The 14,013-nt window shown below is 32.8% G+C and overlaps 3 protein-coding genes across 3 annotated transcripts; 2 read left to right on the top strand and 1 right to left on the bottom strand.

Moving 5' to 3' along the window:
• Window positions 1-175: 175 nt before the first annotated feature.
• ATPsynF (ATP synthase, subunit F) lies at window positions 176-1,939 on the top strand. Its single transcript, XM_090104342.1, has 4 exons — window positions 176-352; window positions 427-525; window positions 1,404-1,520; window positions 1,795-1,939. The coding sequence occupies exons 1-4, from the start codon at window positions 274-276 to the stop codon at window positions 1,821-1,823; spliced, it is 324 nt and encodes a 107-aa protein (XP_089960468.1). The 5' UTR covers window positions 176-273; the 3' UTR covers window positions 1,824-1,939.
• Window positions 1,940-3,407: 1,468 nt separating this feature from the next.
• Manf (mesencephalic astrocyte-derived neurotrophic factor) lies at window positions 3,408-5,709 on the bottom strand. The gene is made up of 2 exons (XM_090104321.1): window positions 5,026-5,709; window positions 3,408-3,588 (listed from the first exon to the last, which is right to left on the bottom strand). Exon 1 carries the CDS (start codon window positions 5,561-5,563, stop codon window positions 5,042-5,044), a length of 522 nt encoding a protein of 173 aa, XP_089960447.1. The 5' UTR covers window positions 5,564-5,709; the 3' UTR covers window positions 3,408-3,588; window positions 5,026-5,041.
• A 445-nt stretch (window positions 5,710-6,154) lies between these two features.
• Dnaaf5 (Dynein axonemal assembly factor 5) lies at window positions 6,155-13,095 on the top strand. Its single transcript, XM_090104774.1, has 12 exons — window positions 6,155-6,954; window positions 7,061-7,244; window positions 7,446-7,663; window positions 8,057-8,214; window positions 8,557-8,760; window positions 8,989-9,139; window positions 9,569-9,733; window positions 10,104-10,295; window positions 10,570-10,718; window positions 11,922-12,114; window positions 12,416-12,607; window positions 12,861-13,095. Exons 1-12 carry the CDS (start codon window positions 6,318-6,320, stop codon window positions 12,995-12,997), a joined length of 2,580 nt encoding a protein of 859 aa, XP_089960900.1. The 5' UTR covers window positions 6,155-6,317; the 3' UTR covers window positions 12,998-13,095.
• The last annotated feature ends 918 nt before the right edge of the window (window positions 13,096-14,013 follow it).

Below are 14,013 nucleotides of genomic sequence, written 5' to 3'. Positions count from 1 at the left end.
GTCAGTAACTAGTGATAAAAATAGCTATAATCCTTGGAATGGGATTAATAACACATCCAAAACGTATTTAAATTGATTTGTTCACACAGTAGATTTGTTCATAAACATTTTTTAAATTTTTAAATATGTATATGCTACACATATATTTAATAAACTGTTTTGTCACTGTCATACTCATGTGTCAAATTGGATTTTGGTTGATCTAGTTCGCCTGTGCGGACTCAAGATTAGAGCCATTTTCTTACATAAACGAGAGGTTGTAATTTAGAAACCATGGGATTTGGTGATTATCCCAAAGAATATAACCCTGCAGTGCACGGGCCTTATGACCCCGCTCGTTTCTATGGCAAACGTAAGTTAAACTGCAAAGTTACTTTGGGGGTAGGGTTGTCGATGTCGATTATGTAATTTTGTTTCTTCTTTCAGCTGATACTCCATTCGGCCAGGTGAAGCTCAATGAGATCGGATCATGGTTCGGTCGCAGGAACAAGACTCCCTCTGCTATGATGGGAGCAATGAGCCGAGGTATGATAATTTTTTTCTTGAAGGTTATATTTCAGGTTTGCCATAAAAAATCTGGAAATGAATATCAACTGCCGACAGAGTCAATACTAGACAATATGTACGTTGTCTGATAGTAGGTAATACAAAATGTGTACAAGAATAATTACAGTACATATGAAGAATCAGAATGTTATGTTATTTTTTTTTTTCATATTTAATATGCATTTAATATAATTGAAATAACTTTTAAAGAATTATTTTTTATGAGTAGTTTCATAAAGCAATATTATTTTTATTTTTAATCATAATACAAATGTATTTATTTTCTTGAAATTAAAATATTTTCCATTACTTGTGTATTCTGCAAGCTTAGCTCTGGATAAAACATAACATTTGTACATCTATACATTTAAATGCTAAAGAAATTCTTTATAAATATTGTTCATACAATTTGTTATATTAGTTTAAATTAAGGTTCAAAACACAAAAATATACTCTTTATTCTTGATTTGAAACAACATTTTTGATAAATTGACATTGCATAATAAGATACAATAATTGTAGCAATTGAATATATTACATAAAACAGGTATCAAAACTTCTTGAAACCAATACCTATCACATAAATAAAAAACAAAGTTTAATATTCATATTTGAAGTGAAACTTCTTTATCGGGGTTGGAAAAAAATTTAGTGTAACATTTTTTCGTTACGCCTGACATTTTCCATTACGTGCCATCTTTTTCTTATCCCTACCACGCGTGATTCGACGTATTTCTGTAAAGTTGCATATAGTAAATTATTTTTTGAAAAATAAGGTCATAAACGTTACGTGTGTACACTAATACACGCATACATTTCTTTTATTTAATGTTTTCATATGAAATTTTCCATTACAGCCTGGTGGAGGTGGCAACACAAGTATGTGCAACCTAAAAAGGTTGGAATGGCTCCATTCTTCCAACTGATTGCTGGCAGCATGGTCTTCTTCTACGCTATTAACTATGGCAAAATCAGTAAGTAAAACTGTCACTAAAAAAAAAATATGTACAGTTGTAATATTAATATTTTTTCTCAATTTAATAACTCAAACTCTGATCTCTGATTTTTTTTACTAGACTTTATTTAAAAGTGCTTTTTTAATTGTCAAAATTCAGAAAAATTATAATTAACCACCAGTTCGGAATACAGTTTCCAATACCTTTAAATTTGTAACTATTACTTTGCAAGGATTTATTGCTAATGACTGATATGACTGATGAATAATATTTTTTTTTTCTTTTTTTTCAGAGCACCACAGGAACTACAAATACCACTAATCCCATATTTGCTGCTGTCAACATTCTAAATCGTCTATTTATGAATCACATGCTATGTAATTGGAAATGCATGTAATAGGTGTTGATGTTTAAATTAAATAAATAGTGAGAATGGACATGTGTTTTTATTTTTATCTCAATGCTATATACCAATACACTTGCTTCACATTAAAAAGTTATTAAATAACAAGGATTATTGAACAAGTAATAGCTCAATTAATATTGTTTAACTAAACAAGAAATATGATCAATTTTATGAAATAGATCATCTAAAAAATTAAAAGATCATTTAGAATACCTAGTAGACTATTCAATCTCAAACTCAACTGGCAAATTCATATTATGATCGCAATAACCATGGCTGGTGATTGCAATCATAATGCAAAAATAAACTGTCTCTGAAACTATCCACATAGACACAGGGCTCCAATTTGAATTATAATTATTATAAAGATATCTAATGTACTGTATCTAATGTGTTTATCAAATTATATTCATTCCTATTTCTTATCAACATTAACATGCTTGATTTAATTGAACCATATTACATTAAGGGGTATTTTAAATTTTTAATATTGATAACCAGCCAGTGCTTTTATGGTTAGGGAGCCAGGTGCAAATTTGGTTAACTATTTCCTCTCAAGAGATAATTCGTCAGACGCATGAGAGTATAGTATTATAAAGCCTCGTGAACGTCAGCTGGCGCTCGGTTGGGGGGGTGAGCGGTTGTAGCCTCCCACGCACATAGGAAAAAAAATACATTCATTCATTCATTTCCTCTCAGCTAAAAATTTGTCAAATTGTAGCTAACCCAATATCTCAACGAAAAAAAATAGTCAGCTGGTTACAACATGGTGTATTAGTCAGCTGGTTACAACATGGTGTATTAGTCAGCTGGTGTCCCGAACATGAAAGTTAAATTTAAAGAAAAATTTATTTTCCGTTATTTCCTCTCAAACAAAAATTTACCTGATGATAGCTTATATGTAACTGTGGATAAATATATATGTCAGCTGGTTGTATCTTGGTGGAAAAACCGTCAGCTGATACGGGAGGCTACAACCGCTCTTCCCCCCAACCGAGCTCCAGCTGATGTTCACGAGGCTTCATAATACTATACTTTGATGCATTTTACTAATTACCGCTTGAGAGGAACTTGGTCATAAAATCTGCTGCTGGCTCCCGGACCATTATAAATGATTGTGATTTTAGCAATTTAGCCTATATGATACATAAACAAGGCGTTTGTTAATTGCTCAAACTTATTAAAAATATAAATCAGAATTTCTTCTGTCTGTTATATTTTTTTATGTTGTAAATTAAGGAATCAGTGAAACAGCATAACATTAATATCTACTTACTACTATATAAAAGAGAAATTACAAAACAAGTAATGAGTAAATATTATTATTACAAACAAAAAAAATGAATAAGACTAATGATACAGTTGGTTCTACTTATGTCAATGTAGGTCACTCTCACTACATACATACTGTTATCTGTTAAATGATGAAAAATCAAATATAGATATATAGAACTTGTGTTCTAGAGCATATAATTTCAGATATAGGAATAAAAAAACAATCTACAAATAAATTAATTCTTATATTAAAAGAAAAGCCATGATTACAAAAAATATTTACTTAATTCTGTTACAATAATTTATTGTGTATGCATACAACATTCACTACACACTCCTAAAAATGCATTTCACTTCACTCCCACAAGTCTATGATGATGTATCACAAGTCCTTGAGTAATTTATCTGAAACAAAATAAATAAAATATATTAAATATTAATGTATGGGCAGAAATGTTAATAACATTTTTTTTAAGGTTTGTGAAGGAACTTTCACAAAATATGGGCTATGTAGAAAAACTCTAATGACTCAATATATTATAATGATGAAATTTTTATACGAATTGGATGAATATCGGAAGTTTTCATTGTAATTATTGTAATTTTTGCATTGATATTTATTGAAAATCTCGAAGAGTTTCTGTTAATAAACACAATATTGCATATTGACAGTTTGTAAAACAAGAACACATTTAACCCTTAAAGCTTTTCTGTCACTTTTTTAGTACATGTACTTATTGCCGTGTAAATCTTGAACGTTCCAAAAAATCTAGAAAATTGACTACGTTGGAGAAAGTACGATAATAATCCTTTATTTTTCTCCTACATGCCAATTATAGAGAACATTTGATTCCTGTGCTAGGTGACTGTTGAATTTAGGGATTCCCGGAATTAGTGATGGTTTGTGTTTCTGGTCAATAATAGCTATAAGGAAATAGTTTCCGTGTTTGATTTCTATTGATTTAACTTTCAGGTGAGATAAACTGTTGTTTTTGCTCTAAAGATTATGAAATATTCAAATAATTCTATGACAAAATATTCGAAATATAGCTGGTCCGTTTTTTGGGACAGTGCCGTAGATACAGGAAACTAAGAACCCATTGGCATGTCCCAAGAAGCGGACGTTGCCATGATTCGTACTTTAATAAAATATCACTTTTATGGGATTTTATTGCTTTAGAGTCTTTAATTATATGTAGAATTATTTTTAATTAAGTTCAAAATGACGAATATAATCTAAGATAAGTTAAATCTGTTGGGTCTACAATAGAACCGGGAGTTCCTCAACCTCCACATGCATTTCGTCTAAATGTCCTAATCATCGGCCAAATATCACGTCACATTTAGAAAAACCATTATTATTTGTATTAAATGAAACCAAAGGTTGCTTGACATGAAATAATGAATGTTATTTAACATTCCACACAACTAAATAGTGTGATTGAGCTCGAGAGGGCTCAATTATCATTTGTTAGGTATTTAGTTAAAATTGAAGAATATTTTGTTATAATAGATAGTGAAAATACTGTGTGACAATAAAACAATAAAATGTGCTACTTGAAATTGTTTTCAATTGTGTTATATTAAGTGAATTTTATTTTTTTTCATTCTTATTTTATAAGCTGTATGACAGCGTTGTCCGTTTTTTGAGACAGCAATGAAGACGGGGTTCTTGGCAAAGGCCGTTTTAACGGACATCCTGAAAAACCTACTTACAGAAAATTTGTTTTATTTTTTTCTCTACTATAGTATTTTTTAATCAATATCTATCACTAAAATCAATTCAGGTCATATCTGGGTACATTATTTCAGGGCGTGCCGTGTTAAGGGTTAACTCCTTACCTATAAAATTTCACTATTACAAATCAGATCTGCCCATGTACTTTGGCTTCAATTCTTCTATCCTTTTAATGAAATCTGTCTTCTCGATGCAACCGTCGCAATTTTCATCCCAGTCATTGAGAATCTTCTTCAAGTCTCTGACCTTTAATTTTTTCAAATCAACATTGTTTAAATCTATTTGCTTATCGAAACGAAGATCACAGATTTGAGCGTCTTTTTTCTTAAGTTTTTCACAGATTTTATCACTGGGCATCGACCAACTCAAAGGTTTTGAAAGTTCTCCCAAAATACCGGTCGCCGATTCTTCTAGACCACCTAAATAGTAACAAAATCTGTTCTCTTTGTTCTTGGAGCCTTTGCAGAATTTTTTGAATGCAGCTTCTATCAATTTAGGGTCGCTCTTAACATTATCTTCTAACGTGGCTGCAAATTTATCGATAGTTTTTATACAAACTTCGCATTCGCCTTCTTTTAATGCGTAAGTGGTTTGCAACGCCGCTCCCACAAATAATAAATAAAACACACTGAATTTGTACATTCTGAATAATAATTAATTCTAATAAATGCTGGAGAACACTCGATATTAACACAAAGCTGCGTACACTTAGAAAAAACTAAAACAATTTGAGGTTGAAGATGAGTCTTCTACTCTCGTGGAAATGAAGACGTTGACAGCTTTACTTGGCGGGCTGTGATTGGTGCACGTGTTTGCACTTAGTTCCATTTAACGCATTGTGATTTCTGAAAAATAACTTTGTATAATAGTGCACTCTTTACCTTATTTCAATTTGGACAGAATGTAGGTAGATATTGCACTGTGGTAAGACTTAATTTTGGTAAAGATTTTGAGGATTTTTTTTAGTACAACAACTTCAAAGGACAAAAAATGTTAATACAATTACAATATTGTGTGGGCGGATCATATTATACTGAAATGATGTAAAAAATGTGTCATGTTGTCACACCACTTCCAAGATAATTTTATTACCATTGGCTTAGCCAGCAGACCTGTGCTGTCCTATAAAAATCACCCAACAATTAGTATCCGACTTTGTAGTTATATTAAATTTAGGCGAATCCTAGATCTCCAGTAGGCAACATTACTGACCACTGTCAATATTTGACAAATATGTCAGCCAGAGATGTCATCCTGTTGTTATGGAAACGGAGTTTGTTTATCAATACGAACCGTAAAAACTAAAATTGATTTTCGAAAATATATTGTTTTGTCAATAGCGTAACTTGTGTACGAATAAAAAAATTAGGATCTTGACGATTGATTGAATTAAAAAATGACGGAACTCATACCAAAATTACAAGATAACCCTCGTGCTGCTTTAGAGCAGTATATAACCGCACTTCAAAGTGAATCAAAAATGACTAGAAGAAATGCTTTACATAAAATAAATGAAGAAATCTTCAATAATCCTGCGAATTCTAATTGTGATCTTACCATTGTCTTTCCTGATATTTACGCGTATGTGCTTAAAAGTTTTTCGGACGAATCCGAAGCATGCAGAGAAAACGCAATTACGATTATTTCAAATTTTATACAGCGTCTGCCTTTGAATGACTATTATTTAACATACATATTTCCTGTAATTTTGCGTCGTATTGGTTGTCCAGAGATAGTCGAGGAATCAGAGGAGATCCGCTTAGTTTTAATGGAATTGGTCCATAGTATAATAGATAAATATAAGGGTTCTCATTTATTAACTCCTTTTTTTAATGATTTCACGAGTATTCTGACGAAGACGAGTACAGATCCATTCCCCAAAGTGAAGCTGGAAGCATGTGAATGTATAATATTGCTTACTAAAGTTCTGCAACGGGATTTTCATTTTCAATCGGAGAGCTTTGTGAAACCAGTCTTGTCTAATTTTGCTCATCAACATTATAGAGTGCGTGTTGCATCTGTTAGAGCTATAGGTATGTAATATTTTGTTTCAGCTCATATGTTTCTTAATTAACTATTAATTAGATGTTTTAACTATGTATGAATTGATATTTTAAATGTATTCTGTGTTTAATATAGGTGCTATTGTAATGGCTGGTAATGTTAAATGTTTCGAGTTATCCATAACTCCGATGGCTGAAAAGCTCTTTGATGAGAACACTCAAGTTCGTCTCCAGGTTACTTTGGAAGTTGGCAACTGGATGCTCAGTTATAGAGATAGATATTCCTTTTGGCATCGCATGATACCTCTTCTATTGACTAGGTAAATTATAAAGAAAAAAAAATTATTGCTCTAATAAATATGCCTAATTTGTTAGAGCCTATTCTTCTTCTAGAAAAATAAATATTTTCTCTATAATTAAATACTTACCTTGTTAATTTACATTAGCACAGCTAATATTTCATTAAAAAAGACACTTAAAAAGTAAACTTGAAATTTCTGACTCCCATTTTGTAATTTTAGTTTAAGCGATGTAATGGCTGATATACGAGAGACTGCAACTAATCTGTGGAGAGATGTAGGATTACAGTACATGGATGAAAATGAAGAGGATCTAAAGAAAAAGACAGATTTCTTAAAAGATGTGCCATCTCATTATCCAGATGTTAAGAGGCCCAATTTGGGGTGCAGGGTGTTAGTACAAAGCAATATTGGGAAAATTGTGCCTGCTATTGGCAGAGGTAAAGGAGTTATATTAATTTTATGAATGCATATATTATAAGGTAATGTAAGAAACTTCTACCAAAGTCATAGGTCGGTTTTTTTTAGTACAAATCCGACTCGAAGGACCAAAGAGAGCACTTCTATAACTGAATGTTTTATTAATTATGAAACATGTCCGAATAGGTTTAACTGCTTTAATAGATTTATTATATAATCTGTACTCTAGAGATTTAAACAATATCCAAGAATTTTTTTGTGCATTTAGAAATTAAAAACATTTTATCGGATTACAAACGGGATTAATTTACCGCGGCCACTTTCGCTGTAATGTTTGAGTATTATATTGAATGCGTGGTTAGATTTTGGGATATATCTTAAAAAAATTGCATAATACTATACTTTGCAATCAGAAATGGACGGCTGGCAAGCGGATGCCCGTCTCCGTTCATCCCAGTTGCTCTGCTGGTTGTTACTATGTGCTGAAGAGGGCGCCACACAGCACGCGAATACCATTGTGAGAATCTTGCATAGAGGAGCAGCTGATGAAGACCAGAGAGTTGTTCTGGAGGTATGTATGTCATATGGAACTTAGAAGCATGCAACTGTTCGGAGTCACACATTTGTCCTATATCAGAACATTCTCTTCTATTATTTAGTGACCTAAAAACACAGCTATAAGTGCGTTTTTTGTCGACTTCCTTAACGGTTATAAAATTCCTTTGGGAAAAACTACTTTAGCCTAGTAAGTAAGTCATAAACAGCATGTATTTATCGAAAGCGTACGGTTAAAACTATTTTAACTTATTTTGTTAGCAAAGAGCACTTTTGACTGGCTAAGAGTTTGTATTGTGACATTAATTAATTATACGACTTAACTATATTAGTAAATCAGGGAAGTTATTTATTTCAGATAAAACGTGCGTCTGAGCTTTTCGGCTACTTCATAATACCTGATACTTGGTGGCCTCTAGTGGAAGCAGAAGTTGACTCCTGGAGTGCTCTACTCGTAATCACTAATATACTTAAAGGATCTATAAGGGATCTGGTTAAAGTTAAGGTTTTGCACGAGTTGTGCAAGGAATTGGCTGATCCTGATCGGTGCAGGGTTAGAAAGGTAAGTTATTAATTTAATAGTGTTTGATTACAATAGATTTGGGTATGCAATAATTGAAAATAATAAGATAGTATGGTCGAATTATGCCAAATTGGTAGAATTCTTCTTTAAATTACTCGACGATCGTTTATAACGATGGCGGTAATTATTAATTAATACTGTATGTAAAGAAAATAACAAAGACGAGAGAAGGAAAACTTTCAATATACCTTATATTCCTTTTTACAGCCAAAGTATCAAGAAAACCTCTTGAAAGTATGCGAAGCTCTAATGGATCTCTGTAAAGAAGATTGTGCGGCCGTCGCTGAAGAACTGTTCATTATCAATTTCACGGTGTATGCTATGCCGGTGGACGATAATATACAGTTTATGGCTTTATGTAAGTACTTGTATCTAGTTGAAAAAAATAAGGAATACTTAGTAGTTATAGTAGATGAATGAAAAAACTTAAGTATTTACAAAATTTTTATGTGTTTTAAAACTATCTTCATTTTAATAATTTTATGATTCATCCGGACTCTTATGAGATTGACGAATTGGCGTTTGTTTATTAGCCAAGATGTATTTTATCATGTCACTAATGACATCTAAACATACAAAAAAGACACAATTTTTTAACCAGCAAACATGATAAGTTACATTTCCGTAAACAATGTGGGAATACTTTAACTTCCTATATATCTACATCACATTCGACAGGTTCTCTAAGAAATAACGAGTGACATAACTACTGGCGTAGCCTTCCTGCACTATCTTATGAAACATAAGATAACATAACATAATTTTTATTATATTTTTTTACTTACAGCGAATCTAGACAAGTTGCGATATATCGAACAATGTGGGAAGACGTTAACCTCTCTATACGAGCGTCACATTCGTCGGATATTATCGGATATAACGAGTGATGCGCTCATGTGGAACTTGCTCACGCCGGACCGGTGCTTACTGGAGTGCGTGTTATTGCGCTCAGGTTTGAATTTCGAATTCCAGATGTTTTTTATTTTTAAAAAGCCCAGTATTCATTGATACATTTTTTATCAACTGTTAAATAAAGTTGCCAACAACATTATTTATTAATTGTTGCTTATCAAATGAATTCATTAATTTAATTATAAAAAATGTAAAAAAACAGACTTACTGAAAACTTTTAAATGACCACTTACATAAAAATGATCATTGTTTCTCACGATTTCATGAACTTTCTTTGAATTGAGCTTTCTAGTGAAAATTCTTCAATTGTTCTCACAGGTGTAGAGGAATAATAATTTTAAAGACTTGTATATTTTAAATGATTATGCTTAATGTTTATGCATATGTTTAACTTCTTTTAATCTATTAAGGTGCCGCAATGGGAGCGCAACTACATCTCATAGCGCCATTGCTAAAAGAATGTTTGGCCGTGCCAAAAGTGGATCCTGAAGTCAAACTGAAGATATTCACCGCGCTCTCAACTGTTCTGTTACAAAGGAAAACTAATTTCAAGAAAAGTGAACCGGAAAAATTGGAAGCTTTCTTGAAAATCGTTATTCAAGGTGAGTGTTCTACGAAAGACGGAAAACACAAATTAAATTAATCCGGCGACATAAAATACAAATTACTGAAACATAAAACAGCAAATAAGTACGTACACACTAAAGCAGCTAGCACATAACAATTTTTTTTTTCTTAAATTATAGGAATTAATTTTAAATTTCGATTGTTTTGGTCTATTGTGTCAAATATTTTTCAATCCCATTGCCATTACAAAAAATCATAAAATATAACATATACATATAAGTGAATTATACCGGCTATCTTTTATTTCAGAAATTATCCTGCCCAATCTAGTCTGGTCGCCCGGTCGTACCTCCGAAGCGATCCGTACAGCTGCGGTCGCGTGTCTGTGCTCAGCCTTACAGGAGAATCCGGAGGAAGATTCGCTGGAGAGGGGCGGAGATGGGGATGGTTTTGATAAGGTAAGTTAAACATGGAACAAAGTAAAAAAAAGTTTTCTTTTTGAAGTGAAACTTCTTTATCGGGATTGGACAAAAATTTAGTGTAACATTTTTGCGTTACGCCGTACGCGTGACATTTTTGCGTTACGCCGTACGCGTGACATTTTTGCGTTACGCCGTACGCGTGACATTTTTGCGTTACGCCATACTCGTGACATTTTTAAGGTCATAAAGAAGTTTCACTTCTTACGTGTGTACTCTAGTACACGCATACATTTTTTTTTCTATGGGAATACTGCGAACGTCTTGATATAAGGACCACAGTATTACAATACTATTTCCTACAGTAAGGAATCGCCTTTGATGTCGCGCGATGCCGCCGCCAGCGTAGGTACTTACGCTGCCACACGAAAATACGCTAGGGTTGCAACAAATGGGAAATAAACAATTGCGATTATTAATATTATGATGAAATCATTTATTCATATGTACATTCAAAATAATTGCGATTATTAAATCTGATGTAATTATTTGTTCATAAATATATAATTACAGATATTGACTGCTAAATATTATTTACGTGGACACTTTATTTTTGGATGTTCTTAATTGTATATTATAACATTTAACTAAGTAATGCATTCGCATTGGGATGTACAATCTGATTAGAAAATAATGAGGACAACATATACATAGCTTTGATTTTAATTCAACAGATACAATTAATACAATCTTTCTGAAATGTTGTTTCCTTCTGGGATTTCAATGTAGATTTACATCCGTAAACGGAACAGTTTGTGCTTGTGTTTGTATAATAAAATTATTACACAAAAAATACGACTGCGTCGTCCTTTCGCGCTAGGTAAAGCAAACTAAGCGTGTTTGCTTTACGCGGCCCGCGTCGCCCGACCCCCGCCAGTTCCCCTCCGTTTCTCTGCACAAGTACATTCGTCGCACTACTGTAGGAAATATGGTAATACTGTGTAAGGACGTACGTATAAACATACATTTAATTTCAAGTCTAAGGAGTAATGGCTTTTTATGGTGATAAGGTAGTTAATGTAAGTTTGAATGCAGAAATAATCCTGCCCCTGCTCCAGGTTAAGTGAAAACGAATGAATACATATTTTGATGTAATATTGATGCACTATAACATAGCGGTCTCAGTTCTTAAGAATTTACCAAAAAGTATATTGTTTATATTCATTATCTCATTCTTTGTAGGACGTAAACTTATTTCCCACCAAGGAGTCTCTCGAACCTTTCCTAGAGGAAATGGTGCCACTATTGGTCGGTCTAGTTGACGATAACTCGCTGTTAACCCGCCAACACACGCTCCGTGCGATCTGCTGTCTGGCAACACTGGCCAAACAACGCGGCTGTTTCACCGTTGAGATACTGCATAAGTTGTATTTTGGTGAGGAAAAAATATTTTATTAACGTAGTTATTTCAAAAAAATGTTTTTCAACTATGTACTTATTGCTTTATTAGAGAGACTGCACATTCGTCTTTAAAAATAAAACTGTTTAAGGTGAGGCCCTTTTTTTGGTTGATTTCGCTGTAATATTTGTTCTCGTTCACGTTTATGTATGAAGTCAGTATAAATACGCTATAAGATTCACCATAAAAACGTGTTCTCGCATTTATATGGCTTAAAGAAAATAACACAATAATAATCGGAGTCCTCTCCTCCTCATAATTATAATTAATTTCACAGTTGTCCTTAAACGCCTAGACGACAGCAGCGATAGAGTGCGCTCGTACGCAGTGCAAACTCTATGCACGTTGTTCAAATGTCGCCCGGAAGGTTACGATTGTAACGTTTTTGGCGCCCATATAGATGCACTATACAGCGCCATGTTGATTCACTTGGACGATGCGGACGAAAGTTTTAGAAAGGAAATGCTGGGTGAGTATTTTTTACTCATAATAATGGGGAAGAGATGTAATTAAAAAAAACCTTATGAAAAATGTTAGTAATTTTTTTTAGTTCGTAAAGGAAAACGAATATAAGAATATTAAATTCGCTAAAGCTATTCATTACGACATGTTCTAATTCAAACTCATGCTCAACTAGAATAATCAATAATCTAATATCATTCGTAATAGAATGCATATTTTATACTAGTATACATAAAATGTTTTATTTTATTCTGTTTCAGATGCTTTACTCGCGTTAAGTGATGTGGATTCATGCCTCTTGATGAAGAAGGTTCAAGCTAATATACATTTGTATAGAAATAAAGCGGCCTACGAGAAACTTTCCAAACATTTAGAAAAAATTATCAAAGAAAAATAATTTGTTATATTTTGTTATAAACTGACAACACTTATATTTCATTTAAAAAGTTGTTTATTTTTTATAGTTGTCTTACTCTATGAATATAGGGTTAAAAGTAGTATTTTACATTAGTTTAGTCGGACTACCCTTAATGAGAAGTGCAATTATTAAGTTTACATTATAAACGTATTGTTTAAAGATTATAGTGTGTTTTATTTATGCAAATGCTACCATTCTACTATGATACCTATGCAAAACAAGTACCATATATACTAGGTTTCCGCCCGCGGCTTTGCCCGCGCAATCAAAGAAAAACCCGCATAATTCCCGTTCCCGTGGGATTTCCGGGATTGCGTCATTTTTCCGGGAAAAAAAGTAGCCTATGTCCTTTCTCGGGTATCAAAATATCTCCATACCAAATTTCATGAAAATTGGTTCAGTAGTTTAGGCGTGATTGCGTAACAGACAGACAGAGTTACTTTCGCATTTATAATATTAGTATGGATTGTTCACATTAAAGTATTGTATTGGTAATGGTTAATGCAACTTTTTGGTTATTATGCAACAAGAATATGTAGAGGATACGCCTTTTTCAATTTTTTTTTGTTTATATTTATTTGTATGTCTTTGTGTTGATCTGAAAATCAGCAGGAATGAAAATCAAGTCCAATGTATTGTGTCGGTAAGAGCATGGACTAGAACTGCTAGAACCTAGGCTAGAACCTTAATAATAGAACGTAGGTGAGAATAAAATTCCAAGAAAATTCTATTTGAAAGTATTGATTGGGGAACAAAAAAAGGAAAAATGATTTTTTGAATGTGGCAACAAATATTTAACACCTGTGGAGTTGTTCCTGGACTTTTGGCGTGGAAAACTTTTTGATCCGTAGATTGCGATTAATAGGTCGGATACCCAACGATGATAAAATTACTATACGTTTTTATTTTTTCTCTACTATTCATTGCATTCGATTCTTTGCACACTTAACTACATTTGCTTTTTTTGCGGAACCATCACGCTGGAGTGTGTTTTA

The sequence above is a fragment of the Colias eurytheme genome, chromosome 8 (genome assembly GCF_061535395.1).
Source record: "Colias eurytheme isolate Ceu_HAF_F1 chromosome 8, ilColEury1 Martin Lab GWU primary, whole genome shotgun sequence".
Lineage (NCBI taxonomy): Eukaryota > Metazoa > Arthropoda > Insecta > Lepidoptera > Pieridae > Colias > Colias eurytheme.
This window is presented reverse-complemented; position numbering and strand designations above follow the sequence as displayed.